This window comes from Myiozetetes cayanensis, unplaced genomic scaffold (genome assembly GCF_022539395.1).
Source record: "Myiozetetes cayanensis isolate MyiCay16 unplaced genomic scaffold, myiCay2020 scf3, whole genome shotgun sequence".
NCBI classification, from domain to species: domain Eukaryota; kingdom Metazoa; phylum Chordata; class Aves; order Passeriformes; family Tyrannidae; genus Myiozetetes; species Myiozetetes cayanensis.
Genome location: NW_026087521.1, coordinates 22,214,443 through 22,227,581, shown reverse-complemented (window position 1 = coordinate 22,227,581; position 13,139 = coordinate 22,214,443). Strand labels below are relative to the sequence as shown.

General features: G+C 35.8%; 1 protein-coding gene across 2 annotated transcripts in view; it reads right to left on the bottom strand.

Moving 5' to 3' along the window:
- Positions 1-13,139, bottom strand: part of CADPS2 (calcium dependent secretion activator 2) — a 299,634-nt gene that overhangs the window by 105,894 nt on the left and 180,601 nt on the right. For both annotated transcript variants that reach the window (XM_050324387.1, XM_050324385.1), the window contains exons 9-11: positions 7,371-7,437; positions 1,937-2,045; positions 570-770 (exon numbers count right to left, since the gene is read on the bottom strand). In XM_050324387.1, coding sequence (XP_050180344.1) covers positions 570-770; positions 1,937-2,045; positions 7,371-7,437 — 377 coding nt within the window. The remainder of the gene's footprint in view (positions 1-569; positions 771-1,936; positions 2,046-7,370; positions 7,438-13,139) is intronic.

The following is a 13,139-nucleotide window of genomic DNA, read 5'->3' as shown; positions in this document are numbered from 1 at the left end:
ATCTACCTTACTTTTCTCTGAAACAATATTTTCCTCAAAGAAAGGTGAGGAAAACTTGAATAATTTTAAGAAGTTTTTTATACATAGTTTAATATTACACTGTGTGCTGAAAAAATCCAGCAGCCTCTAGTGCCTTCCAGATCACAAGGTACTGTCTGCATAGCAATTTTTAGATAACTAAAACATACAATGTATGATAAAACTGACCTAAATCTATAAAAATTCTGAGAATAGATTGATGCTTTTCTATTCAATGCTACACACTGGCTGGCTAATGAAAAATATAATGCAAACCAAACACCGTCTCCATGGTAATGTGTTGGTCAATTGTAATGAACATGAAACTAATTGCTGTATTTTCATGATTTATAATAATGACCTGTAAGTCAGGATTTCCCTTGTTGTTAATAAGAATCTGAGGTAAAGAGCTTCTGGCTAACAAGAAACTGCTAGGCACATTTGCCTAGTGAATAAGTTCTGCTTAACTGAACTTCATTGAGGGAGCTGCTACACATTTTAACAGCTAAAACTAAAACCAAAGCCACGAAAGAAAATGAAAGCCAACTTACAAAGTGGGGATATATCTGTGATATTGCCTCCTTTAGGATTCATCTTCTGAGCTTGACTTGCAGGAACAGGCTTATACGACTGACCCGTGGCTCTGTACATAGCTTGAACCCAGAGTATTCTATCCTGCTCATCGTCACTGGCAAATATCACAGTATCGCCTTCTTTAACAGCATTGAAAAACATTCGACCACCCTGAAGACCTGAGGCAGTAAACAAGAAGGTAATCTTTATAAATACATGTTACTTCTTAGTCACCTAGTCAATGCTTATTACATATATTGGTTTTACTCTAAGTGTGTATGTGTGGAGGGATGTGTTAAAATATTTAATAGGTATTTAGGACCTAAAAATATGATAAAATCTAGAGCTATGAGGATCAAATGGCAATACATGAAAATAACACAAAAGTAGAATAAATATATAAGTCACAGGAGAAAATATTTACATGACTCCACTTTCAATTCAGTTTCAATTTATTTCTTATATCATCTTCTCTGTGTCATATGGTATTTTGCATTTCTCTAACATATCTTCCTTCCTGGCATTATTTTCCTAGTTGGTACACCCTGTTAACTTTATTTCTTATTGAACAGAGACAGCTCCATACCTCTCATCAGTGTTGCTGTTTCTTCCTTAGTAGTTTTTTTCATTCCAGTATTTTTCTCTGAGACTACGTAATGAGAACAGCACACAACAGTCAACATGGCTGTGCCAGGGATTTCTTTATGACAGAATTGTTTGAATTGTTTTGTTTTTCCAAACACATTCTAAGCATTGTTTGCCTTCTCGATTATTCTACACAGTAAGTCAACATTTCCAAAGATCACTCTTCAGTATTTCTGAAGCCTTCTAATCTCATAACCCTCCACTGTATAGGTAGAACTGTTTTTCTCTGCATGTGTAACTTTGTTTTTTTCTGCCATTTTAATACTAACTTGTGCAGATTTTTCTGATACCTCCAAATTTATTTTTGATTACTATGAGTAATTTGTCTTCCACAAGCATTGTCATCATTCATCTTCCTTTCTATATTATTTATGAATATACTTCACATCACACTGCCACGTGTCACCACCATCAAAAATAGAAAAGAGAAATACTGAGTCATAGAATTCGTAATTTTTTCCTTGTATTATATGTGGTCTTACAGTGGTTCAGGAAACTTTAGTGTAGAGTTTATTGTTCATTAGTCTTACAACACGCTTCCTTCTAAAAGGATGATTTTTGACTTCAGAATGTCCAAGTGGAATAATTGCCAAAGAACCTTGGGGTTTTTTGGTGCTAGATCAAAATGATCAAATTGAATCAGCTGTTTTACACACATATATCGTGCCTCAGTATCATAATTCAAAATCATGAGAAGTACCTGTGTGAGGAGCTGTATAATCCACAGTGTATCCTTCGAGTTGCATCAGTTCCTGAGGTTCAGATTTCTTTTCTCTGTAACTGCACATTGCAAATGTGTATTGGCTAACCTGGATAAAAAAGTACTTCTTAATTCATGAATTATATCCAGAAATCTATAACAAATGTACCACGGTTTAAATTAGCTTTCATCTGCACTGAAAAAAACAACAGCCCCTTTTTATTTCCTTCAGAAATATTAACAGAGTAAAACTTTGTGTTCTTTCCTCTTTCTGCCAAAATGAAGGGAAGAAAGAAACCAAAGCCATAAACACATCTCTTTGCATTTTCCTGAAATACAATGCATTTTGGGCTGTTGCTTTATGAGAAATTGAAGGGAAGCCATTTAGGTTCTTATAGGGAAAATACTTGGTATTGTGTTACTGACCAAATGTCTTAGTCCACCGTAAAAGAAAAAAAGTAATATATTCCAAGAAACTGAAAACTCCCTGACTTTTACACATAAAAGTACTGTTTGCAGAAGGAGTGCCATAATTATCATGAAACTGGAAAAGGGAACACATAATCTGACCATTTCTAGTTAAAGATGGAAGCACCAGAACCTTCAGTTTGATTTTTGTATCTTTTGCAAGATACTGTACTCTCACCCATCTCTGGGTTGCTTGGCTCGCTAGATACAGCACTGTGTAGGCCAAGTACCTTGCAGCTGGCATGAACAACATTAATTACTTCTCATCAAGTACAATTATTAAAAAAATAATAAAACAGTAAGAAAAGAATCCATCTCCGTGAGGTTATAGACTCTACAGACAGAATAGAAAACAATAAGGAGAGCTGAGGAAAAAGTGATTTGAAAGATAAAGAAATGTAACAGCTGGGAGGGGAAAAGCTGAATCATTGAAACAAAACAGTGATTTAAATGAAGAGTTGGGAAGATTGTTAGAGGTAGCAGAAGAAAGACTGTGTGAATCTCTGAACGTTTGAAACTTAGAGAAACTAAATGTATATGTACCTCTGAAACTCTCATCTCCAAGGACTGTGGGATACCCAGGCAACAGACTTGTTTTGAACTACAATATTATTTCTTAGATCTGTAAAATTTATGAATAGGCAAGGACTCATCTGAGAGATGATGGACCATCTTTATTTTGGCTGCTGACTGCTCAGCTAATTGTTATCTAAAGTTACTTCTTAGGCTACAACTTCAGGAATGATCTTTTTTGAAGTAAAATTTGGACAGCTTCATTCATGTATTTGCTGGTGCTGTACCTTTATTCTCTGTAAAAGATTGACATTTTTGAAAATAAGGATGGAATGTGTGATTATTATATGCCTTATGTTCCAAAAATATTTCATTATTTTAATTATTGGGGCTTTTTTCAAACAGGACTGTGCTGTGTTATGTGTATGCAGTGCACGGTGACTGAACATCCCCTGACACAGCCTGTACAAGAAAAAGGAACAGCTCTCTCTGCAAAATGGCCATCAGGCCTCAAATGCCAAACTGATGTCTCCAGAACCACAGCAGAAGTCTACAGGGGTGAAAAATTAAACATAGGTATTCAAGTTTAATCAATATATTAGTTAAGCAAAGGTAGTTGTATAGGAGATAAAAACTTGAGAGACACTGTCAGGTGACTAAAACTGAGTGTCAGTTTTCCACATCAGATTTGGTACATTTACTTAAAGAGGTCATACCAAGACCAGGTTAAATATACATAAACACAAAAAACAATCTAGCCCATCCAGAAATTCAGATTTTCAGCTTAGAAGGTGCTCTTACAAGCAGCCAGCCCATCCTTCAGCATGACACGCACAGCAGAATTTCACCTCACTGTTTGTGCATTGAGTCCACAGTTTTGCTTTCATTCATAGTATGTATTTTAGAAAAGAAATATATCTTGGTTTAAAGATTTTAAATTATACCTGGGCTGGCAGGGCAGGGCTTCGAAGCTAGGGTCCAGCCAGGAATGGGACAGCCAAGGGCACTGGGGTAGCCTGCCACAAACCTAGTGCCAGGCACTGGGCACAACCCAGGGCTGGGTCTGGATGTGAGGAGCTGGAGACCGGCTGGTCTGTGGCATCCCTGGGGCTGGGGATGATGGCCCCGGGAGGCTGGAATGGGGTACTGGACTATGGGCAGGGACAGGGACAGTCAAGGCTGGTGGTCCCCTCGGGTCCCTGTGCCATGCCATCCACTCTAGGCCTGGCATCAATATCACCTTGATCACTGCTTGGTATTTCCCTCCTTATATTCCCAAGAACTATATTTGCCCTTATGCACAAGCATGGAGGGAGCTGTTGGTTAGTCACAGACCTCTAAATCCTTTGCGATTAGCATCAAATTTCATGAGAGCTTTCTCCTTTTTTTGTAAACCTACAGTTTTAATTTTTGATACCCGGCACTGCAGTAAAAAAAATTTTCAAATTATTCTACTTGGTTGAATTAAATAAACTGGCAAGCACCTACATCCATGTCTCACATTTTTATGCCAACAATTCCATATAATCACACTGTACAGGCAATGTGAGCCATCAATAGGGAAGGTAGTAGACATTAATTATGGAAATGCATAAGGTGCCCATTTTTTCAGATTTCTTCAGCCACTATATGTTTCTGAAGATAAGCTTGTGGAAGGTTTGGGCTATGTATCTTCATTTTTAACCTTACATCTATAACAAGAGAGACATTATAGTGCTATTGATTTTAATTTTTAAAATGTATTTTAAGTATATGCTCTTATTTTCAAAGAATAGTCACAATCAGTGACTTCATCTTTCTGTTGAAAATGAGACATTTTAAAGTCTCTTCATCAAATAAACAGATACAAAAATGCCAGAAAACTTTGCTGGGGGAAAAAAAAGTCTCAATAAGTAAATAAGTAAAGAACTTGACTTGTTTATTTTCAATTGCAATCTCTTAAACCATTTTCCTTACGGTTATCCGTGGTTGCTATCACTTACTACAGAGAGAATCACCAGCACAATCTGAAATTACACTTTTTAATATACATCTATGACTGGTTTAAGTGTACTATTAGTAGTTAATGGAGCTGTAATTAGCTTTGCCTTAGAATTCAGTAAATTAGCATAAATACTTCATAGAGTACTTCTGGTACTCACAAGTCAGGACCATGTACAAATTCTTGCACAAAAACAGAATTGAGCCATCTTCTTGAATGGTAATCTTGACAAAAGAAAAGGCAATCTTCTTCCTACAGCTGCATTTACCTGAATTTCATTATCTTCCAGATGTCCAAACACCTGACTACCAGCTGTTCCACCTATTTTGTAACAAAGTGAAAAAGCAACAACCTGTGCATGTATGACAGGCAGGCACAGAAATGTGAACGTGACTTATGAGCAGTGTCACTAGCGGATGTCCCCATGGGGCACAAAGACCCTGTTTAATGTGCTGGGAGGAAGTGTTACTGCAAACCTTGAGGTTGACTCTGTGGTGTCTGCTACAGGGCTTCACTGGGCAGCCCACTCCAGGAGTTCGGCAGCAAGAATTAGCCTGCGTGGTTGGTGTGTTTAGAAAAAAATTATCCATGAAACAAATGACTGACTTTTCAAACATTAGAACAAATGAAATTAAAATGACAGAAGTGAATCTGCATTCTGATTACTGGAGGAAGATATTATCAGCCAGTAAATGAAGTAAAACACAGCAGGTCCAGCTGAGGCTTTTTACCAAACATGTTATGTCCCTGTCTTTTTCTGGTTTTAAATGAATAACCTTTTAGAGAAGTGACTGGATGACAAAGGATAAAAAACAAATATAATGAAGAGGTTAAAATTTTCAGATTCTGTAACCTTCCTGTAACACTGATCTGTTCCTTCAGAAACCACTAACAACTCCTAATACGTGCAGCAATAATGAAGGTGCACATTATTCATATCACACTTCTAAAAATCAACATTATTCTTCTAATGTCACAACTGAGTTAAATTTGCAAAGTATGTATAAATCATATTGATAGCCTTTGTCTTAGAACTGAATTTCATGGCCTTCATATTTTACTACCGTAATCTAAAAATTAATCTATAAAGGAAGACTTGTCAATATGTCAATAATATATCAATACAACAGACTGGGTCATTACTGAATGCTTATTTCACATGTATTGACTTCAGCTTATTGTCAGTGTATGTATCACAGCTGGACTACATAAATGAGCCAGAGCTGTCTGCACAGTAAATATTGATTTAACATGGTATTTTGGATATAGCTTTCTTGAATTGATAGATGTTTTAAAATGAAATATATGACTAAATCCCATCACAGTTGAAAAATTCCTGTAATATTCTCCTCCAGTATTTCAGTTTCAGCATAGAGAACAGAAGATAGTTAAAATTAACTTGACTGTAATAAACTGGTCTCCTGGATGATGGTTCCGTATCGCACTCACATAAAGACTAAGTGTCTCTTGGGTGAACAATTTGAAAACCAGATGACACCTGTGTCTTAGAGGAAAAGAACAAGTTCTTTCTTTTTGTGAGAGGGGTGATAAGTGAGATGAGTGTTAAAGTAAAACATGAAGGACAAGGGAACATGTAGACTTTTTTTATTTTGTCTCCAACTTTTCACATCCATGCCTTAGATAGAGATCTTCCCAACACTGACAAATATTAGTAGTCACAAAAAGTCCGCATCTCTTCACAAAGGATCTTGGTAAAATCAGAACCCAAATGACTTCTGTAGACTTACCAATGTTTTTAACCTTATAAGCATTACTCACTGATTATCAATATGCAAGCCAATTCCCACTGAAGCCAGCAAAACCACCATATTGACATCAAGCTCAGCAAGAATAATATGCAAGTACTTTTGGCTTTTAACTTTAATAAAGAATTTGTTCAGTAATTTTCTTTTACATCCTTACAATTTTCATCATTTAAGAGTATGAGGAGACCAAGTGAGTGTGATTGACAGAGTGATAAAGGAATCGGGCTTTCTGCAAAGTAGTTTAAGAAGGTTTAGTTCTTAAAAAAAGCCTCATTAATATGATTTGTATGATATTTATGGAGACTCAGATTTTAAGAGTTTTCTGTTAATAAAACAAAGGACGCAGAAGAGCATTCCCTGTACTTAAACAGCAAGTACAATACTTTTTGTGAAATATGACTTTGTTTTAACTGGAGTGCTGGTAGAAAGCTGTCAGTAGACTATTACAACATCACAGAAATTTCATTCAGAAGTTTCTAGGTTTCAGTTGAAAAATTGCTCAGTATAGGGACCCATTTATATAGATGTAAAACTTGGTAACACTTCTGTTTACTAGGTATGTATATTACAAAAAAAAACCCCAAAAAGCTAGGAGTAGTACTGCATACATTGCCTGAAGATACTGACTTATGAATGGCTCCAAAAATCATACATAACTTATAGCCCAAGAATTCTTTTTATTGAAATTTCGTGGCAGACTACTAACCTGAACAAGAACAAAGTAGCGTTTTTTCCACCGCTTCCAAACCTTCTGTCCTAGAGCATACAAATATCTGCAAAGGAAATAATAAAGGGAATGTTTTTCCATTGATATGAAGCATGACATTAGGAGGACCCAATACAAATTTGTGTATTAATTTGCTCTACCTACTGAGCCGCTTCTTCAGTGTTGTCACATTTAAGAAGTTATTTTTTTCCTCTATTTACTCATAGCAAAGAGACATTCCTTTTCACTCACAATAACACAAAAAGCAGAAACAAATGACCTCATATTTGGGAAGACTAACCACTTATATTTCACCAATTGTGTCTCAAAAATAGAAAAAATGACTTCAAGTAGAACTCTTTTGACTACACAGAAATACTGAATGTTAGAAAAGTTAAACTCCCCAACATCTTTTATCCTGTTTGGTTTCTACAGATTTGCTAGCGTTTATTTAGTCTGTGAGAAGTCAGCCACAGTGTCAGTTTGGTAAAATGCTCACATAACACAATGTCAGCAGACTCACAAGATTAAATTTTTTTTCCAGAGTAAACTAGAATCTAATTTCCTAAACAGAAGCACTTCACTATAAAGACTCTTAGATTACAACAACTCCTTGTCACCTTGGCAATTTCCAGGCTTTGAATCAGATCATGTAATGAGGAGTATCAACCAGTGAGATGAGAAAACCACGATGCTGATACTCTTTTGTGGTAGAGGGAGCACACTCATTACCCAAGAAATTGCAGCAAGTTTTCTGGCATTATAGTGACTTTTTTTTCTGTCACTGTGATCACATTGCACTGTTGTTAACAAAGACAGCAAGAAGAAAAGGATGAGCTGTGGGATTGTAAGCAAGAGCCTATGAGTGGTAAGGATCTGATTCTTAACACCTGACAGGAGAGCAAAATATTTACTCAAGAGCTGTCCCTTCTGGCTGGCCAAATTCTGTCAAGGACATCTAATACAACAGGGTTGTTCAGACCAATGAATTCTGGCTTCACAGGGCACTCTACAGGGGATGCTGGTACATATATTATGAAGAAATACCTACTAGGATGGGAATTAGTTGGTTGGATGATTGATAGATGAACAGGGGCCTCTCTGGTAAGAGGATAGGGTCTGCTGCCCTCTGTTTTCTGATCACTTCTGTGGCTTTGCTGACTGATAAGTTTGTAATTCAGTCAAAAAACAGAGCAACGAACCAATATCTTATGTGAAATGGGCAAGATACACCTGTCCTAGGTGCACACTCAAGCCCATTCTTTCCCACATTTATCATCACAAAGGACAAATTTGTGTCTAAAATGGATGTTCAGCATAATGTTTATTAACCAGGATGGTTTGTCAGATTAAGTAGTGGTTCCCTTATTATTATGACACCAATGTCAGACCTTCTTCAGCTCCTATTATACCTGTGCTGAAGCTCTGCCTCACTTGGTTACTCTGCTTTTTACTTGTATGAGGGAGAAAAAAATAGGCTTTGTGTACACAATTACCAAATTTCATGTTCTAACAGGAAAATGTCAGAAAATGAGCAACCCAAACTCAGAAACACCAAGTTAATTATTTTTCAGAATTAATAGTGTTAATGTTTTCTTTTTTTTGTTAATTTCTTTTTCAATTTAATTCTATTCAGAGACTGGTATAGAAAGGCGCTTTTAAAATAAGAAGTCTTAAAAGAACATTTGCCATAGAGAAAGGTGGGCTGCTCTTTAAATTACTTTTCATGTAAGATATACCACGTACAGGCAGAACTAACACAAGACACAGTAAATCAAAAATAAAAAAATAAGAAAGCTTACAAAAAGAAATTAAATAGCAATGTGCACTTTTATTCCTCCTATAAATTACTCCAACTAAAGTGTTAAGTAAGAGTCTCCTTGGGAAATAAAGGAGTGGAACATTAACTATCTAACTTTAAAATCTGTGGGTCTTACAAAGGACTAAGTAACAAAGGAAAATAGGATTCATGACACAAAGCTGGGATTTAGTACAGAAATGCAAAACTTTATGTTGTCTGGTTTTACAAATCACTATAAACACACAGTTATAATCTTATGTTATTAATCCCTCTTCCAGTGCGATGTTTAAAGGTGACAGCTTTTTTCTAATGTGGAAAGTTTCAGCCATTTACAGGGCGTATCTCCTGTGCTCATCTTAAGCGCGCATGCTCTTGAAAAATAAAGGGATTAATTCTTACTCAAGAATCTAACAATTACTCCCGGAAGGACCCAAATATCCTAGACTTCTAGAATCCTCTTCGAACTTCTTTTTCTGTAGAAACTGCAGGTGATGTTTAGAACAGAAAAAAAACTCCAATAGCTAGTTTTCAGAATTAAATGAGACTTGGGTTTCTCAACTGAAGCAGAAAATTACAAGGTTAACAGACTCTGAAGTGAAGTAAGTCCTAGAGCTAAGCTAAGAAATGTTTTATTTTTAAGATGGGGAATTGCACCATTTTTCACGAGTCTCAGTTGAAGAATGTTTTGTCTTTAATATGGGGAATTGCATTACTTTTAATGAGTCTCAGGTAAATGTCAGTACCACAAACCAGAACAGACTCTCAAGTCATGAACTCACGTAACTGCAGCCTGCTATTTCTCTACCCATTTGCGTAGCTGTATTCACCTATCAGACCTATCATCCAAAAAAACGTGCACAAGATGCACAGCATGAATTGTTCAGACTATTTTAAGCAGCAACAAGAAACACAGAACAGCCATTCATTCAAACACTTTACCTTTCTTTGGGTGAAATATTATGTGCAAAACAAAAAAAGAAACCGGTATTCAGAAGAAGCCAATTCCATACTTTCAAACATTAACCACACCATTTGCTTCAATTTTTTTCACTCTAATTTGGGTTCCAAAGTTGGGATCATCTAAAATAATTCTTGAATTATTACAGTTCAGCCATACATATGGAAGAAAGACACTAAAATACTTCCCCTGTATCTGAACAGTAATTGCTTAGATTTATTTTGACTTCTCTGTAAGATAATGTTTTGAAAATGTTTAATAAATAGACTGACAAGAAGCTAGGAAAGATTGGGATTTTTATGTACTTCAAAACATATACAGATGGTAGACTTTTATTCTGTAAAAATACACTAATATGATAAATGGGATATGTACACATAATTTCTGTATCTGTACATATGCACATTAGAAAGAATATTTATAGTTAGTATGTACATTTGTGGATGCCTTCTTCAGTGATTTGATATTACTTGTATAATTTCCAGTAACTTAAGACTAATACATCTGCTTTCATACAGCACATAGAAAACTGGACCTTGATCAAACATGTTTTAATTTAAGTGTGACCCCAGTTACTACAGTTTTGTAGTAATATGAAAATGCAACCAAATGTACAAACCATGCAATCACTTTTCTGAGACTTTTTCTCTTAAAAACAGTTCTGCAATCTTCTTTTATTCAACATTATTTAATACTGCTTTTTTTTCTCTTCATTCACTCCCAAATAAAAAAGTAAAAATTGGATTTTGTATGAAGCCACAGATTCACATGATTATACTTCACAATGCTTATAATATGGTACCAAAAAAACCATTTAATACTTAAAGTTAATTTTCCTGGAAAACAAGTAAAAAACCAAGAAATTACTTTTCCACTACAAAACACAGAAAGACCTGGATAAAAACATTTTATATATCATCTCATCTCATCTCAGTCAATACAATTTTCTTCTCCAGAAATAGAACAAACAAAATGAGCACCCATTTTCTTTAAAAAGTCTGGGTATCACTATAGTGTAAATACATGAAGGTTGAATAGCTTTCAAAGTACATTTCCTTGTGCTACCAAAATGAAAAACCACACTGCTAAATATTATAGTTCTGTTTCAATTATGTGATGGCATACACAGGAAAGAAGATGGTAGCTTATTTGCTCTAAGTCCTCACCTCACTGCAAGACTGCAGAGTTCTACTTTTTGATGAAAAAAATAAGCACTAATGAGTAGCTGAAAACCATAATTGTCTGTGGAATACTGGAGCTATTCATTGATGGAGAAATGAGAATGGACTTATTACTTCTACAGAGATCATTTTTAGACCAGCCTTTTTATTCTAAGGAATGAAGCAATCTATCTACATCTTGAATGATAAATTCTCTACTCGTAAAAGGCTTCATTTATCACAAACAATGAAAAAAATATAGAAAGAAAAATCAATACATGTAGCAGTTTAGTCCAGCAAAGGCCTTTCTTAAAGAGAAACCTCAGTCAAGGTTGAAAGAGCAATTAATGCAGTCTCAAAAATCTGGGCCACTCTGATAGAGTTCGGTTAACATGTGGCAGAAGTAATCATCCACTTGTGAAAATGATTTTCAGTTCATTCTCAAACACCTTTCAGACACTCATGATCCCATTTAACTGACAACAATACAGGCTATCCGTGGGCATCATTGCATTTGCTGAGAGAGCCAATGGAGACCAAATGCCCACAGGCACTTTCAGTCATCACTGTGCCTTGCATAAAAGGAATCTTCCTTGCACCGCATTCCTTCTTTTATTTAACCCCGAAAGATTAAGAAATTTTTTTGTCTTCAGTTGAGGACAAGAGAGAAAACTGATTCAAGACAACAATATGACCTGGGTCATAAGAAACCTAGCTGTAAACATTCTCAGATTCATTTTAGTACTTTCTGTGCTCTTGAGAAAGAGAACTAAATAAGCCTTCAACAGATGGAATGAAAAAAAAATCAGCCTAAACTATTGTAATTACACCTGCTAAGGATAAAGCAATGTTGAAGAATGTCAAGTAATACAAACATCACAGCCACAGAAAACAGTTCCATTTATTCCAATTAGCAAGATACTCATGAATAGGAAAATGTGTGGCTTTTTTCCTGCTAAACAACTTTTCACTTACAGTATCAGATATCCCTAGATTCTTTAACAGTGATATCTTACTACACTCCAGAGTGCTTCAACATTTGTGAATATGCATGCCAGTACTTATGGAACCTGTGAAGTAACTACAATGGCAGCTTGAGAATTATTAATCCAATTTATGTCATATCATGAAACCTATTTGGTATGTAAAGTGTAAGTGTTTAACAAGACAGAAGAACATCCTTTAGCCTCAAGAGAGTTCCAGGCAACAAAAGAACTAAATCCTTTAGATGCAACATAAATGTAGAAAACACTCTAATTCTAATGTAATCTAATTGCAACATAAATAGATAATGCAGCACAACTGCAAAACAGCTGGTGCTGAAGAGCAGACATCCACCCTCAGCTTTTTGATGCAGCTTACTTTGGACTAGCTCTAGTCTCAAACCATGGACAAAGCTACCAGTGGTTTGCAGTATATATGGGTACATCCCTGGAGCTCAACTCCTGGTGAAATTTCATCTAAAAAGATAATAGTCTGTGAACAGAAAAGCACGGTAAGCAGGAACAACTAAGAGATTGCTTTTCAAAGTGAAAATCTGAATTTAAATGCTGATGTTGATTTAGCATAAAAAGTTTCAATGCCACTGCTCTCCCCTGACTGTCCACTTTAGCTGTGGAAACTGTTCTTTACATTGACAGACCTTAGATAACTCAGAAGCATCTGAGCACCCAGAAGTAGTCAGGTATCCAGTCTAGTCATCTCCATGTGACTGGAAGCACATGACACTGCAATTACACAGAAAAACATGGAAAAACTGATGACCATTTTTCCAGTCAGGGAGTGATATTATTTGTGATCTAGGAAGTCTAAATGAAGGACCTGTTAGTTTGAAAGATTTACTTTTGTTT